This window comes from Colias philodice, chromosome 12, assembly GCF_061535455.1.
Source record: "Colias philodice isolate Cphi_HAF_F1 chromosome 12, ilColPhil1 Martin Lab GWU primary, whole genome shotgun sequence".
NCBI lineage: Eukaryota > Metazoa > Arthropoda > Insecta > Lepidoptera > Pieridae > Colias > Colias philodice.
Window position 1 is genome coordinate 1,027,156 of NC_143097.1, and position 27,039 is coordinate 1,054,194.

The 27,039-nt window shown below is 32.9% G+C and overlaps 4 protein-coding genes across 5 annotated transcripts; 2 read left to right on the top strand and 2 right to left on the bottom strand.

The window, feature by feature from the left end:
* The first annotated feature begins 2,385 nt into the window (after nt 1-2,385).
* Nucleotides 2,386-3,591, top strand: ATPsynD (ATP synthase, subunit D). The gene is made up of 3 exons (XM_089701282.1): nt 2,386-2,580; nt 2,874-3,092; nt 3,328-3,591. The coding sequence occupies exons 1-3, from the start codon at nt 2,462-2,464 to the stop codon at nt 3,509-3,511; spliced, it is 522 nt and encodes a 173-aa protein (XP_089557408.1). The 5' UTR covers nt 2,386-2,461; the 3' UTR covers nt 3,512-3,591.
* A 432-nt stretch (nt 3,592-4,023) lies between these two features.
* LOC149483749 (uncharacterized) lies at nt 4,024-14,572 on the bottom strand. Of its 2 annotated transcripts, XM_089701939.1 has the most exons (11): nt 14,414-14,572; nt 13,645-14,341; nt 13,458-13,520; nt 12,482-12,629; nt 12,122-12,240; nt 11,474-11,710; nt 11,014-11,170; nt 8,461-8,600; nt 6,511-6,610; nt 6,089-6,172; nt 4,024-5,695 (listed from the first exon to the last, which is right to left on the bottom strand). In XM_089701939.1, coding segments are annotated over exons 1-11 (1,992 nt in total). In that variant the 5' UTR covers nt 14,416-14,572; the 3' UTR covers nt 4,024-5,450. The 2 variants fall into 2 exon arrangements, with proteins under 2 accessions (XP_089558065.1, XP_089558066.1); XM_089701940.1 differs by lacking the exon at nt 13,458-13,520.
* Nucleotides 14,573-16,256: 1,684 nt separating this feature from the next.
* LOC149483750 (tektin-B1-like) lies at nt 16,257-19,290 on the top strand. The gene is made up of 5 exons (XM_089701285.1): nt 16,257-16,448; nt 16,682-16,904; nt 17,255-17,392; nt 17,742-17,827; nt 18,098-19,290. The coding sequence occupies exons 1-5, from the start codon at nt 16,285-16,287 to the stop codon at nt 18,282-18,284; spliced, it is 798 nt and encodes a 265-aa protein (XP_089557411.1). The 5' UTR covers nt 16,257-16,284; the 3' UTR covers nt 18,285-19,290.
* On the bottom strand, nt 19,242-24,023 carry Spt-I (serine palmitoyltransferase subunit I). The gene is made up of 6 exons (XM_089701283.1): nt 23,869-24,023; nt 23,344-23,792; nt 22,428-22,695; nt 20,938-21,097; nt 20,335-20,458; nt 19,242-20,112 (listed from the first exon to the last, which is right to left on the bottom strand). Exons 1-6 carry the CDS (start codon nt 23,893-23,895, stop codon nt 19,788-19,790), a joined length of 1,353 nt encoding a protein of 450 aa, XP_089557409.1. The 5' UTR covers nt 23,896-24,023; the 3' UTR covers nt 19,242-19,787.
* Between the last annotated feature and the right edge of the window lie 3,016 nt (nt 24,024-27,039).

A 27,039-nucleotide genomic window follows, 5' to 3' on the forward strand; every position in this document is an offset into this window, starting at 1 on the left:
TTAAAAACTATGCTCACCTAAGAATATCAATTTATAAAAGTTAATGAACTAAAATGTGTTAATAATAACTTAAATAACTTATGTGGAAGAAAGCCGTTAGCCGACAGAAGTCAGAAGTTTAAAAGTGGTCAAAAACGAGTAGTCGTAGACCCCGTGCTATGAATCTCCTGAAACAATTTAGACTAGAGTAGATAATTTTTGAAACAAAAAAAAATCGCAGTCGGATGAAACCCATTAGAAAAGGAGGGGAATATGATGAAAATATAAGGAAAAATAAATTACGGTCAATCCGAGTTCGGGAAGTGGGAGGGGGGAGCTTTTAAGAGAAAAAAATGGTATCTCTCAATTTCCGACAAAACTACAAGTCCTACGGAAAAAAGTTCAATGGCAAAGTTGTAGGTAATAAAAAGTTCTACAACTTTTGTATTCACAATTTTTTCACATACCTCAAAATTTAGGTGAAAAATTCAAAAAACCAAGTTTTTGGTCTTTTATTTTTATCTACTTCAAAATTTATTGTTTTTCTACGAAATTTGGTGGAAACTTACTTTATTATGTCCCAAATACACTGTAATTTATTTGATTGAAAATATTTATTTTTTCGCCTTATTTTGAATTAATACCAAAAAAACAACCTAATTTTCAATCGAAAAGTCACCCGTCAAAATATCAGCTTTTTTCAAAAACTTGGGAAGCCTTTTATTCATTGAAATCTCTACTTTCATATGGTGTAAAAAAAATAAACACCACCATAGTAAATGTTCTCAGGAAATGCATACAAACAGTGTGATAATGAGCTTTTACTAAATCAGGCATACTTCTCGAACTCTATATCTTCTCTTGTATCGGCTTTTCGGTAATATTTCAAAAGAAAAATAATTATCTGTTCTAAGTTTAATATTTTACAGCATATTCAAAAGCAAAATGATGTCGATAAAAACATTTCAGGTAGTTCGAGAAGTGTGCCTGATTTAGTAAAAGCTCATTATCACACTGTTTGTATGCATTTCCTGAGAACATTTACTATGGTGGTGTTTATTTTTTTTACACCATATGAAAGAAGAGATTTCAATGAATAAAAGGCACCCCCAGTTTTTGAAAAAAGCTGATATTTTGACGGGTGACTTTTCGATTGAAAATTAGGTTGTTTTTTTGGTATTAATTCAAAATAAGGCGAAAAAATAAATATTTTCAATCAAATAAATTACAGTGTATTTGGGACATAATAAAGTAAGTTTCCACCAAATTTCGTAGAAAAACAATAAATTTTGAAGTAGATAAAAATAAAAGACCAAAAACTTGGTTTTTTGAATTTTTCACCTAAATTTTGAGGTTATGTGAAAAAATTGTGAATACAAAAGTTGTAGAACTTTTTATTACCTACAACTTTGCCATTGACTTTTTTTCCGTAGGACTTGTAGTTTTGTCGGAAATTGAGAGAGACCATTTTTTTCTCTTAAAAGCTCCCCCCTCCCACTTCCCGAACTCGGATTGACCGTAATTTATTTTTCCTTATATTTTCATCATATTCCCCTCCTTTTCTAATGGGTTTCATCCGACTGCGATTTTTTTGCACTTTTTATTATTTTTAAAGGGATCTACCCCAGTGTAATTAGTGTACTAACAAAGTAAAGATAATATTTAGTAAAGTAGTTAAATGTCAATTTTCTCATATTTTATACATTGGCTACCGCCTGGATATCATCTGTTTCCGAGCGGCTTCGCCCTGTTGGTATAACAAGTTTAAGCGTTTAGCGCCATCTATCTGAATTAATCACGGGTATCGGGCACCCGTGCACCCGTGCGCGCGGCCTGGCTAAATTTCGGATTCACGAAATTAATTTCTTCTTAATTCTTTTCTCCTGAGATATTCACATGTTATCTTCATGAAATCCTGAAGCCATCTAACGTACATATTTTAAATTATAAAGATTAATACAGTATATTTTATTTTGTAATCTAAGATTTGTATAAACAGTTTTCCTATAACTTTGTGTGATGTTCAGATATTTACAAAATGATAGTTTGTTGATATTGACCGCGTATTTAATAATGAATGGTTTCAAATAATTAAGGTATCACATATGCCTTTTAGAATATTTATAAACGAGAATAAAATTAACGTCATTCCGAAATAATTAATCTATACTACCTATATTGTTTGTCCGTGTGCTTGTCTGTTTTTGAATTACTCCGGCTGGATCGATTTTGACAAACATTTTTAATGTCTTCAGGTGGACTCGAAAATGTTAAATGCTGATATATGGTATAATTCAAAATTCAAGAACGAGCGCAGCCACATGGAAGCCACAGAGGAAATAACATGTCTATGAACTATTGCATTATCTATAAAAATTTTGTCAAGTCTGTAACTGTCAAAATATCTTGTCGATGGTTACAAGAAATTGTCAATTTATCAGTGACGGTGTCTGGAAAGGTCCTTTAGTAAATTTTTTAAAAAATGGCAAAAAGGATTGCACAAAGCTCAATTAACTGGGCTGCCCTCGCTGAGAGGGTCCCGCCCAACCAAAAAGCCAATTTGGCTGCTTTCAAACTGAAGTCCGACACCTATCTCCGAAGGTTAGTTTTGACATGAATGTTACATAATTTTTAATTTCTCGTAAATTATTTTATTTATTACATGTTATGCCGAATATTCTCAAACTATAATATAAAAGGAAGCCGGTAAAATTATTGTAATGAAATATTCACAGCGTATTATAATTTAACTTCATACTCTTTAGTTCTAACATTTAAATAAAGGTATGGTTGTCCAATAAACATGCTATATGAAGTTACATTTATTTATTATTTACTAAATATATTCGATACAATTTAACTACACTAAAAATTAAAACTATACGTTTTCGTAGGGTGTTGGCTAACCCTCCCGAAGCGCCCAAGATCAATTGGTCGCAGTACAAGGCCGCCATCGCCATACCCGGCATGGTCGACAACTTCCAGAAGCAATATGAGGCTCTGAAGATCCCCTACCCAGCTGATACACAGACATCACAGATTGACGCTCAATGGGCTGAGATTCAAAAGGAAATTCAAGCTTTCATCCAGGAATCTAACGCTAACATTTCCAAGTGAGTATATTATTAAATGAATAAAGTTTAAATTAAAAGCTGTAGCGTTTAAACTTACATGCTCATGTCTTACATGCTTGGTTTGCCTTCTCTGGTCTAGGAAATCCAATAAAACTGAGATTTGTTATGTAAATAATGATTTTTGTAAAATTGTTATTAAGTTTTCTTCAACAATTTTTAAAATATTCACATGGAATAACAAAACAATCCTACAAGTACAAACTTAATTTTACAGATACGAGAATGAAATCGCTGAAACCAAGGCTCTGCTGCCGTTCGACCAGATGACCATGGAAGACTTCCGTGATGCCTACCCAGAGCTGGCCATGGATCCCATCAACAAGCCAACCTTCTGGCCTCACGATGAGGAGAACCAGCTGGACTATGTCGACCCCGACCAGAAGGCACCAGCTCATTAATTATTTAAATAAATACAATATCTTTGAAAGTGTAAGCAAGTCGTTATTATTGATGTAGGAATAAAGTGATGTCAACTAAATTGTGTTTCATTCTTTGTACCCTTTTCCAGAAATGTTTGAAAACAATTTCATTGCTCTAACGGTGCATTTACATCAAACAAGCAAACTCATTCTTACCCCACTATATCAAGTTATTGTGTACTTTCGTTGTTTTTAGTGCTTTTGAAAAGATTCTATGCAATGTTCTAATACTGAATAACACTGAAAACAAATTTTCGTTTACTCTATAAGATCACGAAATAATGCTCCTGATCTGTTTGTTTCTCCACAATGTTATAGGTATATTTTTTACGATTCATATTAGAATGCTCATGTCTAATATTTGATGTAAATGCACTCTAATATTAGACATGAGCATTCTAATATGAATCGTAAAAAGTATGCCTATAGCATTGTGGAGAGTATTCTAGTGAGGCAGTAAGTAAATAAAGACAATAAATAAAACACATCAATTATTTTATCCATTTATTAGTTGAATTGCACATTATCAATACTGAGTTTCAAACAGGAATGTAGCTAATGTTACTGCATAAATCAAAATATCCAAATATTTAGCAAGATTCAAACATTTTATTATGTTATGTGACATTAGCTTAATTAGTGCAAAAAGTGCACGAAATTAAATTGATCAATGCCCAAGTTAGGAAAAGCATAACCACAGTATTATAAAATTGAACATTTCCTACGGCAATCTATTCTAAGCTTAAATAATCATTTAACATAGAGAATACATGTGTATAATTCCGATTAATTCGGAAATTCCATCCGCTTTACTGCTGTTTACTTTGTCATCATAATTTTGTGTTGCAAATTCATTTTATTAGAGAGCACCATAAAATATGGTAAATTTTTGAAACATGTATTTTCTATGTTATTATGATTTAGTAAGAAAATGCTATGGTGTAGTTAAATAATAAAAAATTCTATCCCCTATTTCTACAATTATATTATGTATATTGAAGATATGGTCAGTTTGCCCACAAACATACTAAGTATGTATGCATTAATATTTTCTTTGTGTGATGTGTTTCGTTTTTGATGGTTTTTAGGAAAACCAATTTTTAAATTTCGACCATGTATTAAAAGGTTACTAAATTCAACTTTTTATTTCATATTTTGTAATACAAGCTTTACAGTCGATGTTGCTTGTATAAGTGCAGAATATATATTTAATTAAAGAAATATAACGTAATTCCTATATTTATTTATAATCTATTTAACCCTAACTGTTATAATTTAAACTATTTTAGTTTTTAAAAGTTATGAAAGTAATATAGAAAATTAAGGACAACAAATTAAAAACATTGAAAAGTACAGGTCTATTAGTTTGAGATTTGGTCTAGGTTAAATAAATTTAATAAAATCAAATTAAAATAAAATATTATATTTAAATAGAATTTTTACAAAAAATTCTGCCCAATCATACCCCAATATCTGCAGATATCAACATACAAACTGTATCACATAGCACTTAATGTAAACAGACTTGAAGCATTTGAACAATCATGTGTTATTAGAGAAAATTTTATATTTTAATGAAACATTTTGTTTTACGACAAGCGTCGCATTACGAAGTCTTCTAATCTTATTAAGAGTTGTTGATCTTTCTAATGAAAATTGTTTAAGTAATTTTTTTCCTAGTAGATTTCTTCCTCCAAATTGAATGAGATAATTTTCTGACACATTTGAAATATTTAAACATAAAAAAATATATTTGAACTTGAAGTTTACAATAAAAAAAATCCTCCCTATCCAAAACAAAACTGTCTGGATATACAAAACTTTCTGGGATAAAAAGTTTTATTTATTTACTTTCTGGAATACCCATACAATCCATGACCTTCAACACCAAGTCTGTTTACAATACACATTTTACAAATTAATTTTGTTCAGCCGGCTGCGAGTACATGTTATAATAGCTGTTCTGCTGATAACCCTGGTTCTGGTCGTACCCAGACCCTTGTCCATAATTACTGAAGTTCCCACGCCCACGCCCACGTCCACGACCACGGAATGATTCTCTACCCTGGTCCCTGTTGAAGGTTTGCCGGGGAAAATTTCCCTCGGGACGGTTGAACGAGGACCCTTGGAAACCATTGGAGTCGTTATTGTCCCATCTTGATCCTGAAAGAGTATAGATAATTTAGTATTTTATTATAAAAATACGAAAAATGGATATAAACATATATGTTTGTTACTCTTTCTCGTAAACACTGATCGCGTTATCCATATGAAATTTTATATAGAAACAGATTTTATTCTAGATGAGAACATTTGTTATTAGTTTTTTGGCTATCAGTTTTTTTTTTCAGTAAGAGTGCATAAATAAAGTTAGGTTAGTATATATTATTTATTTAGCCTGAAATAATTACGTAAATAATCTGCTGAATCTTACTCAGTTGTGTTTATATTTTTACAATTTCACAAAACTTTTCTCAAAAAAATTTGTCGGGCATATTTATGAAATATTTTTGTGTGTATAACTGTTTATCATCTCCTAACTGTTCAAAATCTCACCTCTATCGGGCCGGCCTCTACCGCCCCCCCTGCCGCGTCCCCCACCACGTGGCTCGTCATCTCTGTCGCGGTATCTGCCGCGGTCTGCAATTAATAAATATATTATTTGTTTTATTATAGAATATATTTTAATCTTTAATCTTATTAATTTAATGAGAAGGAAATGAAAAGAATAAATCATTACAAGTACAATTGAAAGGTTTATTGCAGCGCTATGTAACAACTTTCACATTTTTTTTATTTTTCGGTTAGTTTAGGAGTTACAATTTGAGCTTACTTTTATTTTGAAACAAGAAAACAAAAAGTACACAAACAAATTTTTTACGAACAAAAGTGGGTACAAAAGCTATATCAATAATATAAACAATACAAGGCCCTTTAAAAATAGTGTTTTAGACAAATAAATATACTAAAATACTCACTGAACTTTCCCTTGAAGCCCATACCGCACTGCGCTAACTCCATCAGTTTGGGATTCACCACTTGGTTAGCCTCTTGCAGCACCGACATCAAATCTTTCGCCTGTTTATTTTAATCATATTAAAGTATGCATCATTTTGCCTAAGACGTCGTTCACGTTACAATAAAATTGAGATGTTTTCCAAAGACTTTTGACTCTAATTTAAACATGAGTTTAGATTTTCAATTCAACAGCGAACAAAGCCCCGGGTGAAAACTAGTTTATTACATATTATTTTAATCACCTGCTCCTTTCACGGTTCACCATGTTAATAAAAAAAACAAAAAAGAGCGCACACGCTTCAAAAGTGAAACTTCTTTGGCAAGATTCAAAGTTACCAAAATGGTCGCCTTACTCCATGACGTGACGTTATTGCCATGCCGCGACCTTAAAATTTTACTCTCAACGAGAAATTTCACTTCAAAATGTATTTAAAACTAAGATATAGAGAGCATATAAATGTATTGCAGACTTAGGCTGCGTTTCCACCAAAGATGTGCGAGGAAGCGTAGCGAGGGCTGTGTTTGTAAAGAACCAATAGTATCGCTTCAAACGCTAAATGAAGCGATATGATTGGTTCTTTACAAACACAGCCCTCCCTACGCATCCTCGCACAACTTTGGTGGAAACGCAGCCAAAGTCTGAAATGGTAACCTATTAAAAACTCGAATTTCTATTACCCGAATCTTAAAACCCCGAAAACGGTTGTTAGAACTTTTAAAAGACAGATGTAATGAATGACAAATTATTAAAATTCCTTTTTTAATTTCCCAGATGAATCAATTTCCAGATGCACCAAAACCAGATTTTTAAAAAGTTTTTTTTTGTTTCCCGTATTCTCATAATCCAGATCTCAATATACCAGATTCTCAGAATACTTTTTTTTGTTTCCCATCGTACCATTTTCCAAATAAACTATTGCCAAATTTTCATAATCTTTTTATTTGGTTCCCATATAATCGTATAACAGATAAACTATTGCCAGATTTTCATAATCTTTTTATTTGATTTCCATACAATCGTGATTATACTATTACTATCGACTGAAAATAAACATTGTCAGTAAGTAAATTTATTGTTTTACTTGTCCATTACAGACCGGTTTTAGTGTCAAAGTCGACCCAGTAGGTTAGGTTTGAACTACGACCCCCACGCCAGAACCGACTCGCTATTGCTTTACTTGCCCATTACAGAAAGGTTTAAGTATCAAATTCGACTCAGTAGGTTAGGTTAGGTTTGAACTGTGACCCCCCATGCACGAGCCGAGCGAGCGAAGCGAGCGTGCCGCGGCAGCGGCCGGCGAGTGCCAGAACCGACTCGCTATTGTTTTACTTGCCCATTACAGAAAGGTTAGTGTTAAAATCTATTCAGAAGGTTAGGTTAGGTTCGTGCTGCGTCCCACTGGAAGGATTACGTTTTGCTGGATATCGTTTATTGGAATTTCAAAAATCTGGACATTGTTTGTCTGGATATCAATTAACTGTATTTCAAAAATTTGTGTTTTAAAAATCTGGCTTTCGTGCATATGGATTACGGTCATCTGGATTTTGTGCATTTAGATTTCGTATGTCTGGAATTCATTCGTCTGGATTGTAAAACGTCGTACAAATAAAGAAATGGGCAAATGAAATTCGGAGTTGCGATTATATGGCAAACAAAACTTCGAAATTTTAAAATTCGGGGTTATGAAAAAATGTCCAAACGTTTTCTGGATTATGATATTCGGAATATTAAAATTCGAGATTAAGATAGGTAACCGTCTGAAATACTTTTATATATTTATATTTTATATAAATAAATTTTGGAGTGAAATTTCTCGTTGAGAGTAAAATTTCAAGGTCGCGTCATGGCAATATTGTCACGTCATGGAGTAAGGCCACAGCCAGCCCTCTGGTGGAAAAGTAATACCCACCTTAGCGGAATTATTGGGCGTGAACAGCGTGTATGCGGTGCCGGTGTTGTGCGAGCGGCCCGTGCGCCCGATGCGGTGCACGTAGTCCTCCGAGTTGTTCGGATAGTCGTAGTTGATCACGAACTTCACGTCCTCCACGTCTGCGGTGCGACACGGTAGTGGGTACGACGATCCGAACGGATCCAAATCGTGTTGCGTTTGGCGGGGCGGGCTTTTTTTTAATTTGGCATTTGTTTTTTTTTTGAAGTGAAAACTTCTTTAGCGGCGTTGGGTATAAAATCTTAAACTCGCGTCAGGACACGTGGCCTGATCGAAAAAGCGTAAGACGGATGGATATTAAACAATGCTCAACGTTAATAATCAAGTTTTCACTTCTACCGGCACTCCCGGAGTGCAACCCGTCTTTTTTTTCACGTAAGATGTGCTATCAATGGTATGTGCAAAGGTGTAGACAGGTAATTATAACTCTGGAAGTGACACGTCGAAATGTAGCTAAGCCACAATTTATATCCGTTGCCTTTTTATGATAGTTTAATCATGCCATCATAGTTTTACATCAAATCGAGTGTGCAATTTAAAGATCAAATGTTGCGTTTGTAACCTATCTACATCTTTTTACTTATAATATCACTGATAGCAAATGTTAATAAAACGAATTGAATCACATTTGCCACATAATTTCGAGAATTGTCGAGTTCACAAAACACGCCCCGCCAAAAAACCAAACATGATAGTTACCTTAACGTCTCGTCGTGTCGTAGACTGAAAACTGTATTGCCCATCAGTGGTCCGGAGTGTTGTCGGCCAAGAGCAACTAACGGTGTGCTGACTTTAAACTCTATTGTCAGGTTGCGTAGGGTTCAAATCTCTCATGACGATTAACCAAGCATATTGCTCTTTTAACCTTGCTTATAACGTTTTTTGCAAACCCTATTTGCTAGATCTAACTCCATTAAGAGGCAGCATGCTCAAGACAGTGTGCGCTGACCGAATTTAATACTGACAATATAAAAAATGATCGATTATTCGCTAAGTAAAGCCAGCAACACACCGTTAATTTAGCCATTTTCTCTGCACGCATGCGCCTCTGCAATGAAAATTGAGAATATTGCTGAGTCTGTCATGGAAATTTTGAGGCGCAATGAACTTTATGCATACAGCGGTAAATGTGAATAATGTATAACAATTATAAAGTCCATAAAACGCCGGTATTTTATTTTAAATTGATCCATTGCTTGTTCGTTTGTATTGTTCCAATATCCACTTTGGTATTTACCAATCGCATATTTTAATCAACCGTTTCTCTAATCATATAATGTAAAAAAGCAGTGTTCAATTTTGTCGTGAATATTGGAACACAAAATAATGACGGTTAAAGTTAAAGAACCAATGAAAAATCTTCATCTCATTTTTTTCTGTGGACTTTTACTGAGCTTTTAATATTATTAATAGCTCTAAAAATCTATTTAATTTTATAGATTTTTTTTATAATTTTGCCCTATTTGCTTTTATTTATAAAAACAATCAAATAATATGTAGTGAATTGTTTTATGTCTGTATATGTGTATAAAAAAGTGGTGTATAAATCTCACATAGTATAACAAACAATTATAACGACGTAAAAATTGTACGAAGTAACTACTACAATATTGGTTGCTAATATTCTTTACTTCGAAGATAATGCTACACTATTATTGTTTTCTCTTAGTAACTGTTAAAAAATTCTTCTTTTAGAAAGAAAGAAAATACGTTTATTCGGCAATCAGTAAGACACAATCATCACAAATTAGGTAACTCTCTTCCTTTAAATAATTTCCAAAAGACATATCTACAAATTATTTAATTTCTTCCAATCAATAACAAAGATGTCTATCCACAGAAAAACAGTTTCATTTCCTTCATTGGCATCGTTTGGCATCTCTCAAGGGTCCACATTAGGGCCTTTGCTATTTATAATTTACAGCAATGGTAAACAACTTCCCCACTACGCTCCTGACATCTCTTAGACCTTTATAACACCCCGGCGTTACAGTGCGAGGTGATTTAGCGAAATTAGTTCACATAATATGGGTAAAAAACCTCGCAGCTGTTAGTATAAGAATCTTTTGTTTGATGCCTTTAAACCTCGAAATACTGCAAACCTTGTGCAAACGATTTCGTCCTAACATCTAGCCCTTTGTGAAACTGCCTATCTAAGGTTTACAGGTATTCCAAGTAAGAAACATGTTCGAGTGTATTAGTATTATTGGCGGGATCAATGTCACCACCGTTAAGATATCATTAATTCTGGTGGCACAAACATAAGATAATGACTTCTGGGCAAGAACAGTAGACAATTTTCGTTTATTATACAAATACGAGTGACACAATTGTGCATCCATAAATATAATTTTTTTTTCAAAAATAGGGCTTCATCATTTTTAAATATCTGCTCAAAGTCAACGACTGATTGCAGGTGACAATTGAAAAAGAAAATAGGGCTTCCATAAAATGCTGAAATATAAAAACTGTTAATTTTTATATCATTGTTTTTCGCGTTTTAGCCAAACTTACCAAGCCCCCTGGCCGCTACGTCAGTGGCGACTAGTATTCCGCCCTGGTTTTGTCTGAACTGGCTCAGTACATAGTCACGATCTTGTTGGTTCTTATCGCCGTGTATAGCGAGAGCACGCCAGCCGGCGCGGTTTATTGTTTTTGTTATTTCATCCACCTATTTTGTATAAAAATGGAGAATGAGCCTAATTTTTTGCACTAATTTTTTTAAAATAGTACTAATCTACTCAGTAAATGTTTATAAAATTATTAAACAAATATATTGTCTTTAACATCGAGTCGCTCTTTATATCGCGTAAAAACGCAGAGTCGAAAACAACTCCTATTATTTATTTTAATACATTATCATTATTACATATTCAAATATCGATAATACGCGAATTTCATCAAAATTCGATTAATTTGAAAATAAAGATAAAACACATTATAAGCATTTAGTTATAAAACCTAAGCGACTTACCTTCCTCTTAGTCTCCGCGAATATGATAGTTTTAGTTTCTTCCTCCGAAGATATCTCATTGAGAAGCGTCAACAGTTTATCATTCTTTTCCCATTCCTCGCAAACATCGACAATTTGTAGGATATTATGGTTGGCCGATAGAGACAATGAACCAATATTAATTTGTATGTAATCGTGCAGAAACTCTTCCGCTAGATTCTGAACTTCCTTTGGCCATGTTGCTGACCACATGAGAACCTAAAAATGATAATTAAATTAAACATTTAATACAATATTTCATACAATACAAGACCATTTATTTAACACACACATGGAAGAAAAGAGAGAAACATGTAAGATATAGCATTTTAAATAGGCGGCCTTATCGCTTTATAGCAATCTCTGCCAGGCCACCTTTGCATAGGATTTGTTTTGTGTAGTAGTTGTTGTTCTTCAATCATAAGTGTGTGTTACAATAAAAGGTAACCGTGAATATATTTTTTTTATTTATATTACATATCACAGAAGGGATGCTGTAAAATAAGTAAATAACACAGCCTAAAAGAAACCAGGATTCTCTTTCTTGCTTGATAAAACATTTAACAGTATGTAAAAAAGAAATAGAGCAACTTATTTTTTTTTATTATTACACATATAGAAAATATTTACCTGTCTATCAGGTCGGATTTGTTCAATTATCTTGCGAATCTGTGGCTCAAAGCCCATGTCCAACATTCTGTCTGCCTCGTCCAATACTAGGTAAGTGCAGCGACGAAGATTCGTCGTATCTAGAACATTCAACATTTTTATTTCGAAAATCAGTGAACGTCAATTTTACAGGAAAATCTGTATTAAATGTTGTATTTAAAAAAAAATGTAAAAGCAAACTTATATTCTTTCCTAGACTATATTCATGTTTTTTTTAAACTATTTTTTAATCTATCACAAGAAACTATAGCAATTTTTTTATAAAAATTATAGAAAAGTTGGTCTGAGTAAAGAAACATAAGTAAAAAGTGTAAGACTTACTCTTTTCCAAGAAATCAATGAGTCTTCCAGGAGTAGCAATGACAATTTCCACCCCTCGTTCCAGGGACCTGCCCTGAGGCCCCTTTGGAGCCCCACCGAATATACAAGTGTTGCGTACTTGCACATTCTGACCAAAGTCTGTCGCTACCTGTTTATTTAATATAAAAACAGCATGTTATATAGTGTAATTATATGAATAGTGAAGGTATGAATGATTTTTAAAATAATACTAATGATATTTATAAATATAGGAATCTAGTCTATTGGATTTACTGTATTTTGTGTAATACAATCAATGAGTATATTTTATAAGCAACAATCAAAGCTTCTAATCATCTAGACAATATAAAAATATAGATAAACAAATTAAGCTTAATATAAATGTTGATAATTGCAGTTTAACATAATAAAAATAAGACTATAGTAAGCATATTAGCTATGATTTAATATTTAGAATTATTTTTGCTTATAGTTTTACATTGCCAATTCTATTCTGAGTAAGAGTAGTAAAAACATACTTAAAAGTGTATTTCTAAGCTTTAAATAGTAAAATAATAAGGCATTAAATATTGATAAGGTAATAAATTAAAACAACATTACAATAAGAACATTACAATAAGAACTAACTACATTTTAACTTACTGAACTACATGACTGAAAGTAATGAAAAATTGTTGTATCATGAATGATAAAAAAAAAATGAGTGATAGACCACATTATAGTTAAAAATAAAATTAAACTAAAGCTGCCACTACTTGGTGCAAAAGAAAGGATATGTTCAGAAACCTGAAGCTGATATTTTAAGCAACTATTGAGAATACAAATGGTCAAAAATAGAATGATATATGGCCAATGTAAAAACTCTGGTGGGTAAAGCAACTTAGTATTTAAAATCAAATACTAATGTTGTATTGGTTTTCGAACATAACCCCAATGTGAAAAACTAATTTCTACAAAAAATATTTAAATTAATTACAACATCCATGGGGCCAGGAATTCTATCCCTTTCCGCTGCGTTTCCATTCATTGATACTAGAGCCTTGGCGGCACAAATAGAAAAATAAATCATTGACTATAAGACGTTAAATTAAAAATTAGTTGAGTATTATCATAATATGAATGATTATTAAACAGTTCTCAAATAAGAAATACATTATATTTACCTGTTGGATTTGCTGAGCTAATTCTCTTGTTGGAGCCAAGACAAGGACGATTGGGCCATCGTCCCGAAGTAACCGCGGTTGATTAATTATATGTACAATAGCAGGCAAGATATAAGCTAACGTCTTCCCTGATCCTGTTTGAGCAATCCCCACCATATCTCTTCCAGATAGAGCAATCGGCCAACCTTGCGCTTGAATTGGTGTCGGATTCGGAAACCCTTGCTTCAAAATTTCCTTCATAGCATAATCAGGGAAGCCACCTTCTTCAAAATACATACTAGGCGGCGGTACGTCTCTCCCTTTAACTGATATCTGATGCAGGCTTCTGTAATTTTCAACTTCGGCCATCGAGCGCATTTGAACGTTAGGGTGGGGAGTGTAGAAGTTTTTCTGGAATGGTATAAGCGTGATGGTGTCCCAGCGTATTTTACGAAGCGCCCCACCGGGTTGCTCGTTTTTGAAGTTGCCGCGGAAGTCATCGCGATCTCTACCATCACGGCCGCCTCGACCTCTGAAACCTCTCCCGCTGCCTCTGCCCCCATCTCTACCACCGCGGCCTTCGCTGCTTCCTCCGAACCTACTTCCCCTTTCTAGTGATCTATCAGCCGAACGACCACCTCTCGATCCGCCTCGACCTCTTCCGCCACCCCTTGGACCTCCACGTCCACCGCCACGGCCTCCACGTCTATCGTCATACCTTTGTGAATATAAAAATAAAATCAAATCAGTATTCAGCCAAATATGCCACACGTAAAAACGTCGTACTTACATTTTCTTTGTTAATTATTTGGAACTTGACCAATTAAATATTTCTTAATGCTTATTTTACGATAAATATATATCCAGTTTGTCTTTTTCACATAAAATCGGCAAAGCTTCAATTTACAAATGCAAGCAATTGGCAGCCGCCATATTTTGTGTTGTCTACGTCAACTTATATCTCTGGTTTTCTTATCTTATTTCCTGTAGTCTATGGTTGAGGAATTTATGAAAATATGAAAATATATTATTTTTATCATATACCTATTCAATAACACAACATACATATTATTTCAAAATAAGGCTTATTAGATATTTAGTTTAAAAATGGTTGTATTTGAAAAGCGGAAACAAATGCATATAAAATAAATCACGGAATGGCGCGCCGCGCGAAATTTAAATTGTTTTAATAGAGGAAATAATCGATACAATATGTCCATTAAATAATAAGCTAATAGATTAATGATTGAACATTTACTAAGACTATTATGAATTTCCATTGATTGATCTCAAACCTTATATCTAAATTTAAATATCGCACAAAGACATCACGTGTAAGAATTATCATATCAACTGCTGACTAATGACTATTGATCAAACTTTGAAAATCCTTTCGAAATAGGTCATTCTTTTCTTATTTCGTCATAAGCATGGACGCTTCTGTCCCTGTGTTTGAAAAATCTCACCCCCGCCTTAGTGTCTTGGACTGGACTAGAAATATACAGCACTTGCAAAATGAAGCAAGACTACGACGCTTTGAGGGTTATGAACTTAGACAAAGAGGAAATCAGTTGCGTAACGAAACTTCAGTTACTACGAGATGGGATACTAACGTTAATAATGAGCGTCTGCGGGACAGGTATATGAAAAATTAAACTCTGTTATATTGAATGATTCGATCGTATATCTATTTTTATAAAAATTAACGTGAAAGTTAATATGGGAGTTTTGATTTTTAACATAAAAAGCTAACTACAAACTGTACTACATTACTTAGTTAGGAATATAACTACCTGGACAAAAATTTTTATATAATATATTGGCTTCTTTAGATACGAGTAGATAGTAGGTACTTAGAGCGAGTTGCGCGGCTGCATTGCAAACTAATAAATACTACCTAATCATTTTTTATTATATTTCCGTAACACTGAAAAGTAATTAAACCATAGACAATTTTACAATAATATGAATAATGCGTTATATTCAAAAGAATATTCGAAGTTGAATCATGGCGGGAAAAACAGCGTTTTACGCGGGAACAAGTGAGAGATGAGAGCAGAGCGCTTAAAGAAGAGAAGAATGCAACAGAATTACATTTGGAGTCACTTCAAGTGCCGTTGATGGTTGTGTCTCAGTGTTTGTCGAATAGGGACCAACGACTGCCACTAGAATTAACCAGGGATCAACTTGGGGAGGAATTAAATAAGGTTTTCAAGATCCTTTTCAATAATTTATTTTTAAAGTGAAACTTTTATTACATCGTCTCAAACTTTTTGGTCTGTGTAGCGCATGTCGCGTGACGTACGATAGTTATCGTACAAATACGATAATTATCGTAAGTTTCACTTTTACCGTGGTTTCATAAAACCACACAACATTTTTTCTTCTATGCAAGGTTTATTCATGTGTGTCTTATATTATATTATTAATTTTCAACTGACTTCAGATAAGAAGACGGTTTTTAATTCAAGTGAATTTTTTGGGTTTTTAACCATAGAACATTTGATTGGATGAATCGATTTTGATGATTCATTTTTATTTGAAAGCTATGGCGGTTTAGTTAAGTTAATTGTTAAAAATATAATATAAATTAAAATTTGGAAATTTCAGGAACTTCACATAATAGAAAATAGCAAACGTGTATTAACAGACGTTTGTCACATGGGGTGGGAGAAACTGAAAGAATTAACGAACGTATTCTGTAGGCTCGAGAGAGAGATTCAAAATAAGGATGACGCGTTGTTCATAGAGAGATATGTGAAGGATTTGGACAGGGAGAGTTCGGGGATTTCGTATAAGTTGCATCCTACTAGGATTCCTGTTGAGTGAGTGTTTAGGATTCAAAATATTTTATATTTACAGATTTTGATGCTTTTTTGTGGCAATTATTAATTATGTCTTAACTTATTGGTTGCTTGATGAAAGACAAATATGTACTTTCAAAGAAAATCGAAGTAATTCATGATTTTATTTGCGTAAATAAAAAGCTTTGTAATATAAATATGTATTTGCATTAATTTTTATATTCTTGCTAAAATTAACAACATATTTTCATTAGATCAATGACAGAGGAGAGTTATATCCACTGTATTGAAAACACGATCAAAATAGCTGAGCAATTAATGAGAGAATCCAAAGCTTTGAGAGAGACAATGTTCAAGAGTAGGGAACAGGCGCGGAATCAGATGTTCGCTCAGAACCAGCAAGTGGAAATGGTTATGAGGAGACGAGTTTTTGATATACAGAGAGCGAGGAATGAAATGGAATGGCAGAAAATGAAGGTAGATAGCTTTTTAAAAGATTTTGTTGTCTATGCCTGTTTTTAAAAAAACGTACTCATTGTTTACGGTTTTGTCGTTTTAGCTAATTTGTAATGGAAAAAAAACCTTTAAGAAGTTCAAAATTTGTAAATACATTATATTGTCTCCGTATGTGCTGCCTATCGCAATGATAAAATTAATTGAAATGTAGGAATTTCAAAGGGTTCTTAAAACAAGTACAATATAATGTAGCAATCAGAATATTTGTTGGAATCAATGAGACGTAAAAACATATTTTTAGGGAGAAATAAAAAGATATTTCTTTACTTTTAAGTAAAACCAACAAAATAAACTTTCAAAATATTGTACAGCTTGAACAAAACCTGGTGAAATTAGACAGAGGGATAGAATCTCTCCGTGCGGCTGTAGCTGATAAGATAAATCCGACTAAGTTAGTCGAAACTCGACTAGACGCAAGGACTAGACGACCGGTGTTGGAGAGAGTTCAGGTACGTTATAATAAGTCTTTAATTCTAAGATGTTTCTTATTTATATCTTCTTCATACAGTTAAGAAATATAAAAAGCAAAAAAAAATACATATAAACAATTGGCGACCTTATATGGCTATAAGCCATTTCTTCCAGACAAACGTCAATGAAATTAATTTATTCGATTTTTGTATGTTGACCATATTGTGTTTTTTATATCGTTGACTTTAAGTGATCATTTTAACTAACTTCAAAAAAGGGCAGTTCCATATCTAACGTTCAAATAAGGTTTTGTTATGTAAGTACTAAATAACATTTTTTCTTTTTATATGATTGTGTCTTAGATTGGATTTTTACATCATTTTGCAGGATAAACCAATGCGAGGATTAATTGAGGAATACGAAAGAGTGCACACGAGTAGTAATTTATTGGAAAAGAAATTAGAAGATGCTCTGTAAGTACCACATACCAGCTTATAACTAGCGTTGAATAAATGGGTTTTAAAGATTTTTAATAATTAATAACTAAGTACTATTTTTTTGAAGTGAAACTTCTTATGCGTGTTGAGAGTAAAATTTTAAATTCGCGTCATGGCAATACCGACACGTCATTGAGTAACGTGACAATTTTGGTATCTTTGAATCTTGTTAAAGAAGTTTCATTTCTGACACGTGTGCTCGGCATAAACGCTCATTTTTTACATTTTCTCCACGTTTATTTACAGCACAACATACCACGGAATGTACAACCATCACCAACGAGTCACAAAGGACTTACAATACAAGAATCACGCGTTGGAAACTGATAGACGTTTGATAGAAATCCGTAAACCGTTACATAGCGCGGATGATACTGAATTTAAACGCAATATTGGTTATTGTCATATGAGTGATGAATTGGTTACCGATTAAAACTATTTGTATGTGCAGGGTATCCCCTCAATCCTTCCCCCCTCTCCTAAATGGTACTCGTTAAATAACAAATGTAACTAATAAACTTTACAAAATAACAAAAAAAAAAATTTTTCCTGCCCATAATTTTCACTAATAAAGTAGAGTAGATAAAGTCTAATTTACGGACTCAACATATTTGTGAAAAAATTTCAAGTTGCAACCGCGCTCAAAGAATACTTAAACTCTAAAAAAGAGACCGCGCTTGTCCGGAAGTATTAATAGTCAAAAAAATTACCGAAAATTACTAATACGATAGACTATAGAACTATATTGTAACCATAGAGCACGTGGAAATCTTTTTACAACTGCCATAGACTTTCACCTCTGCGATGTTTATGCTCGGTGAACTACCCTTGAACCTAGGTTCTATTTCTAGTTACTAGATACAAGTTAGATACTTATAGCGCTTTATACGTCGCATAATATTATTAAATATGTATGTTAAATTACTGCTTACTCCTTGAATATGCTAATTGATATACCAATCAACTTTTTAAATATGTTTAAATACCAAACCGTGTAGAACAAAAAATCTATGACCAAACTTACTGATTTATACTTGATTTATATGAATATTGAATTATATCAAGGTAGAATTAAATTACCAATACTTACCTATTTGAAATGTTAAGTAATTAAGTTTGATCTCAAGAAATTTGTCCTTCACAAAATAGATATATGTATTAATTATAATATATTTAGTGTTCAAAAATGTGTTCATGTATATTACAATTTATAGGCATTAAGTTATTACTTATTACTAGGTACGAAGTAATAATAGGTCAATGGATTAGGATAGTCTTAAGCACCATCTTCTTAAAATTTAAATTGACTTTATCACTACATAGTATAAAATTAAGTCGAAATCTGAGTGTGAGTATAATTTAATGATAAGGTAAAATAAAGAGGCATATGAAAAAGTAATAATTTAATAATATTAAGTATGTAACATGATGTGCACTATGACATTATAATATTTATTATGTAATATACAGTACTAAATAACATCTTTTATTTCTCTCCTTCCCTAGATTTCCTAAACATATTAAATTTCTATAATGATTTCAAACTTGAATTATTGAATACTGATATTTTTCGTTTTATTGTAACTATGTCGAATTATGCAAAATGTCGTGTCGTGATGATATATTAAACCCCAAATCCAATTTGTCAAGACACAAACCGTATGAATCCGATTTAATCTTCCTAATTATTTATGTGCGTGAAATAAAATTCACGTCATAATCCTATAATAAATTTGTGACGAAATGAATAATATTATTTGTAAAAATATACATATTTAAAAAAAAATTTAAGGCAGTGTACTGTCAAATGTGGACAACAATAATTAATGTACTTACTAAAAAATAAAAAATAATCGATCAAACAAAAATATTATGAGAATATGTACTTTTCCCCAAAAACTTGTCTCGATAAACATTTACTTGACCATACAATTAATTAATGTTCTACAGGAAGAAATTTGTCCATACTTGGCCCAACTTGTTCATACGCTTTATCGAGTAAACTGCAAATTAAAGCTATGTTTTCATCATTCAACTTCCTACTGGAAGCCAAACGTATGGAAGGTTCCGGACAGTTCACTTCTATATCTCTCAAGTACGCAGCTACTGTTAAAGCCACACCCTTGTGTAGGCAGTAATTGGTGATGTTTTTCAGGTAACTGTGTTTCAGTCTGTCTGTTAAATCATCTTTAAGGTAGATATGTTTGACGGGAGACAATTCGTCTCCTCGGAATGTGTAGTGCTTGAGGTTGGCCAGCGCCCTGAAACGAAATATTATTATTAATTATATATAAATGATAGCTATATCTACATTAAATGTATAATTTTTGGCTGACTGTTCACCTATTTCTTTTCTTTCAACAGGTGTATAAAATTATTAGTTATTATTTTATTTTTCATAAAAAAAAAATTAATTATTCTGTACACAGTTTACTATGACATTCCTCTAAAATTTGAAGCATCAACACAGGAAAAGGACTCACTTATTTAGTTTCCTTGAGTTGTCGTCAAGTTCAGAAATAATATTAGGTTGTTTTTCAATAATATCCAACGCAGATATCGCGGCCTGCGTCAACATGGGTGGCAGTGACGCACTGAAACAGTATCCTGCAAGGAAATAATAATAACATAAGGATATATTTTATATTTTCTTGATTTTTCTTGTAATATTTGTTGTCGTTTTGTAAGAAATATTATTATATACCTACCTAGGTTTTTATGTAATACAAATGGATAGGTGCCATAAAAACAAACGTTTAAATACGTTTGTTTTTATGGCACCTTACTAGGTACGTCTGGAAAGACATAAAATTTTATAAAGCAGTACAGTCACCGCATCGGCTTATATACATTATATTTTAGCTTTTTAGAGTTTTTTTAGGGTACCGAACGAAAAGACGCAGCTTTGAAACCCTACTGTATCGAATTTTTTCCATTGTTTATATTTTTCAACTTAAACATTACTCTCAAATACACATTCTTTAGAAGCACTTTTAAATCTAATACAAGCATTTTCAGCCAAAAACTATAAAATTACAAACTTTACAACACATATACAAATACAAGATACATAAAACAACACATACCCAAGCCAGAAAGTCTCTGGTGTTCCACAATGAAGTGTGTACCAGCACAAAAACCGCCCACTGTCGCAAAGGAATGTTCTAGAGATCCCACGATCAAGTCTATTTCATCGCGCGGTACGTTCAAATGTTCTGTTAGACCGCGACCATGCTTACCTATCACCTATATGAAAAGTAAATTTGTCTAGAGTACAATTTGAACAGAAGAAACTCAATAAGTATATGTAGTCCTACTAATATAATAAATGCAAAAAATTGTTGTGCACACACATAGAGGGAAACTCAGATTAGAACATAGGAAGTGTTTATCCCGAAAATTCCCCTGGGAACGGGAACTATGTAGGTTTTCTTTTGACTACCCGGGCGAAGCTACGATCGAAATGTTAGTTGAAAATTATGGTGAAACCATATAATTCAAAAAATAAATAAGCCAAAAGAGTGTTAAAACTAAGTGTACACTGGGTATTTTATCAGATAGAACTACAATAAAAGCGATAAAATAATTCATACTACTACTACTACTATAATAATAATTTATACTACTTCAAAAAATAAAAATGAGAAGTGCAAAATATTTTTGATATTTTCTGTATCGCAAATATCGCCATCATGCATGTTATGGTAATTAGAGAGATAGCTACCAAAAAATTATACAGTTTTATTAATTTAAAATACCTATGCCAGGTCTAATTGAAATGAAAATTAAGGGCAATAGCATTCCTTTTCGATTGTAGATGAATATACTTTCGTTAGTTGAGAGCTGGTAATAATTTGATGCTAAGTGGCTTCCTCTATTAATTATGGAGAAATAGGCCATATGGCCATTTACATGTTTGTACCACACTGTAAATATTTATTTTCATATTCACCATTCCATTTAACCAAATCCTTTTGAACATTTATATAAATAAAAATTGATATTTGGATAAATGTTTTTAACAACAACCTATACTAAAATTTCAGGCAAAAAAAGAATGTTATAATATAAACAATATTTTACTCCGTACTGTGATATTTACTGCATGTGATATGTATTGATCAGATAATAACAGAGTAGCCTTGGTTTTATCATCCTGTTTGATTGTTTTTAGTATGCACTGAATATACATTTTTGAAATGATTTAAAGGACAAATTTTTTATTATATTTTTTGTAAATGGAATCATAAGTAATCTACTATGTATATAAAAATAAGTCGGGTTTTACTTCCTGACGCTATAACTCCAGAATGTAAACCGTTTTCCACGGTTTTGCATTCGTTGGAAAGGTCTCGGGCTCCGTGAGGTTTATAGCAAAGAAAAGGTGTCTCTTGTGGCGAAACGGAGTTCGCCGGGTTTGCTAGTGGAACAATATTTATGTATATATCTATAGTTATTTGATGTATAGACTGCCTGTGCATCACGAATAAATCGAGCTGATTTATTTGGTGCTTTTTTGTATACTGTAAATTGTAATGTCTTTTTTTTTCTATTTATAAAAAAAATGCATACTCACACCAATAGTTAAACTTTCGTCCAAAATGATCCTCAATTTGAACCGTCTAGCCAACTCCACTAGCCGTCGTAACGGACACATTTCTCCAGTATTCATGTAAATAGCTTCGGCAACCAAGAAAGCTCTTCTTTTGGGATTCAACTGCTTTTTATCAGCTGCCTCTTGCAGTTGTCTTTCAAGATCGTTCATATCATTGTGTTTGAAATATTTTATTGTGCTACGAGACGCGTCAAAGCCCTTTTGTATAGCGAACCATACTTTTTCATCTCTGTGAATTTTTAACATAACTTTAATAACATAATAATTATATTATCTTTGATATATTTTATGGAGATAACCGCATTATGTTTATGCAGATTGTTGTTTTGATTCAGTGACATGTATAATTTATTAACCAACTTTAAAAAAAAGGTTTTTTATTCAGCTGCTATATTTTTTTCCAATAATACCTAATAATAATATATCTATAGCATTATTATTATGTCTAAATATTATTTACAAAAACCATAACCACATTATTAGATTCTAATTCCTAAAGGGATTTACTAAAGATTTTCCTTTATCCTGTTTACAAGCGACAAAACAAAAATCCAACATGACATACGCTATAAGCAATATTGTACATCCTTCCCTACAGGAAATAATGTTTTACCTTAATACTGTAACATACTCATTTTTAAAGTATCTCAATTAGTAAATTTATTTTTAAAGAATGTGTTTTTCTATAAATAGAAAAACACATTCTTTAAAAATAAAAAGTTGCCAAAAAAAAAAAAGCCTCTGCATCACCTTTTGTAAAAATAAAATAATAAACAAAACAAATAGCTAAGTATGCACCACTAAAGTGTCTTATTTATTTCTGCATGATCTGATGGTTTCATTTAAAATTTACAAAAGATTGATTTAAGACACTTACGCAAAAATAATGTCTCCCTTCTTAGCATATGCCGGGATAGCACTTGCTATTGTGGAAAATCCATATGAATACACACAAGTTTCCTCTACTTGCAGAAACTTCGCTAAACGCTCTTCTAACTCCAAATGCACATCAATGGTACCATAGAACCCTCTAGGACCACATGACCCAACTCCATATTTATGCAAGGAATTAATTGCACTATCCATGATAGATTGTTCCTTATCCAAGCACAGGAAGCTTGTAGCACCAACATTTAACACACCATCATCTATTTTGCCCATTGTAGGTGGCTCTTCTACAGGTATGTTCTCAACTAGAGGCAAGGGTTTCCACTCTAAAAATTTCTCTCTCGTCAATATAGGTTCAGATTTCTTATTCTTCTTAAGCCATAAGTATGCGGAGCCGACGACTACTTGTAGACCGATGAGTAAGGTCCACCAACTCGCCTAGTAATAAAAATAATTGTGTTAAATTTTGTATTAATTAACCTTCAACAAAGTTGCTTATTTACTATTGACTTACCGTATCGTATATATCCATTAAAATCATTGTGTTAGAAAACTAAGTCAGCTTGGTGCTAGATAAAGTACAAATGCATAGAATTGAGGAAAGGTTCAGTTTTTATGCGTGAAACATCAAATCAAACTCGACCGCACGAATTTGTTGATTACTGTCAGCAGTCAGGCGTCAGTTGCCAGAACTGTCAAGTGTCAAGTGTCAGCTGTCTTACGCTACATTATATAGTGCCACAAACTTATCTGACCCGGTGACGGTGTCACTGATGTCGCTTTCTTTTTATATAAACAAAATATTTCGTATGAAAAGTCTGTGAAAATGTGACATTTCAAAATGGCGGCACGTAGTTCCAGTTTTTGCCACCGGGTCAGATAAGTTTGTGGCACTGTACGTTGGTATTTGTGTTGGTATTCTATTTTTAATGTCATCGACACTCAAGGTCGGCTTACAAATGGATGCTAATGGGGAAGGAGAATAGAAATAATCCAGGATTGATAAAAGGAATAAAGAAAAGGGTTATCAAGTACAAGGAAAAGTATAAGCGCCTTTGGCTTTCCCACTCACCGTACGATATACATTAGCATGCTACTATTTAACGCCTATTTTACAATTTTATATAGGGGTTTTTGAACTCCACGGTGTAAACTGGCCCAATTCGTGCGTCGTGCTCGACTCCCGCTTTAAGAAATTGATAGAATATTCCATTACATATTGTTCAATATTCATATTCGTTACAGTTCGTTACAATTTAAATCGCTAGAAACATTTAAAAACCAAGCTGGTGCGAAAGGCTTGCAGAAAGGAATCATTGAACGGCAAAAAACATATTACTTTTATGGGAACTCCCCTAAAATATATTGATTTTTTTTTGTTTTTATTGTTGTTGCGGCAATAGTTTATTGTAGTAATAATCAATTCTGTGAAATTAAAAAAAATCTTTAAGGTGGAGTCCAAAATAGGTAGTCGTTTCATTGGCCCTCATTGAACAATACGCTCTTGGCTGTATCACAATGTTTTTTGCTTAGATATCGGTTATCATTTTCATTAGAAATTGCAAAACCAATTACTAAAGAACGATTAATTAGACATGACTCGTTTGTTCTTATTCAAGTTCTTATTAGTACATACTTAGTACATAGCATAGACCAGCCTATACGCAGTATAATAATTATTATGTACTTACAGAGGATTGATTAAATTTGTCGTAACTCGAACGTCATTTAAACAAGGGCGGATCCAGCCTTAGTGCCAGGGGGGGGTCACATAGACGTAGACAATTTCTAAAAGCTATATTTTGGTAATTTAATTGATACGTAGATTTAAAAAATATTGGTCAAGTGCGAGTCGGATTCGCGAACCAAGAGTTCCGTACAAACATTTTTATATGTTTTAATATTAAATTTAAGCCTTTTGCAATTTTTCCTATAACTGTGCTATAAGACGTAGGTAAGTTTCTATTAAATAAAGATTAAATATCAAGATTCTGTGTTCACGGGAAGTAACCTGTAGGTTTTGATTCCTGGCAACACTTGCGAATGTTGATAAGCATGAAATGTATGTTTTAGCAATTTTTCCTCCATCTGTGCTGACATTGCTTTTAACCAAATTTCAGAACTCTGTGTTCACGGGAAGTAGTACAATACCTATAGATTTTGATTCCCTCGCGATAATGTCGAAATTTGCGATAATTTACAGCATAAACGTCTGTATCTTTTGATTGCGTTGGCTTATAAGTTTGATTTTTTCACAGTTTTAAGGAACCGTAGATTTGAGTATTCGGTATGAATTTCATCTTTGTCTTGACAGGACAGGCAGACAGACAAACTTGAAAAATATATATTTTTTGCAATTATTCCTGTATCTGTACTATAAGATGTTGCTTTGTACCGAATTTCAAGATTCTGAGTTTACGGAAAGTACCCTGTAGGTTTTGAGTTTTGATTTCCTTGCGAATGTCGAAATTTGCGAAATTTTTCGGCATTTACGGCTAGGCTGTACCTTCTGATTCGTTGACATAGAAGTTTGATTTTATTATAGCGTAAAGGTATTATAGACTTGAGTTTTTGGTATGAATATCAAGTTAATACATGTCAGTTAATACAGCGTTCATGAGTAACAGGGTTGTAACTTGTACCTAAGTTAAAAAATTTAAAAAAAATTTTTTTATATTATAATCTAAGGAAAAATTCATGTTTTTCACAATTAGTAAACAAAGTCGTTGTGTCTGTGCCTATGTCCCTATGTATGATTAAATCTTTAAAACTACGCAACGAATTTCGATGCAGTTTTTTTTAAAGATAGAGTGATTCAAGGGGAATAGTATATAATTTATAAGGATTTAGAAAAAGCGGGCGAAGCCGCGGGTGGTAAGCTAGTCTGCGTTATAAGACGTTTGATTGTACTAAATTTCATGACTCTGTGTACTCGGGAGTCGGGAACTACCCTGTAGGTTTTGATTTCTTAGGGAGTGTCGAATTTTGCGAAAAATTTCAGCATTTACAGCTGCATCTTTTGATTGTGTTGGCTAAAACGTTTGAATTTTTCACAGCATCAAGGGACCGTAGACCGTAGGATTTCGACATTAGCAAGGGAATCAATACCTGCAGGGAGCACCCTGTCCCGTAAACACAGTCTTGAAATTGAGTAAAAAGTATCGTGTTATAGCACAGATGTAGTAATAACTGCGAAAACCCTAATTATTTAATTAAATTAAATAAAAATATACATGTATTCAATTGATATTCACATCAGAACTCAGGTCTATAATAACTTAAATCTGTTATTTAATTCAAATTCTATGTCAACGCAATCTGAAGAAAAAGCAATTAGAGCCGCATATTCTGTAATTCGCAACTATACTTGCAAGGGAATCATCAATCAAAACCTACAAGGTACTTCCCGACTCCCGTGAACACAGTCTTGAAATTTGGTTAAAAGCAACAACTTAAGCACTTACAAGCACAGATAAAGAAAAAAATCCTTTAAACAAAATTGTAAGATACAACATAATGAAAAAATATGTTTGCTCGGAGTCCTCGGTGCGCGAGTCCGACGCGCATTAGGCCGATTTTTTGTTGTAATTTGACTGTATTTTCTATTGTTCATTTAAAAAAAATTTGCTATTTTATGTCTTATCCACGAACTGGGATATTTCGATATTTAAGGTTTTGTGTGAAA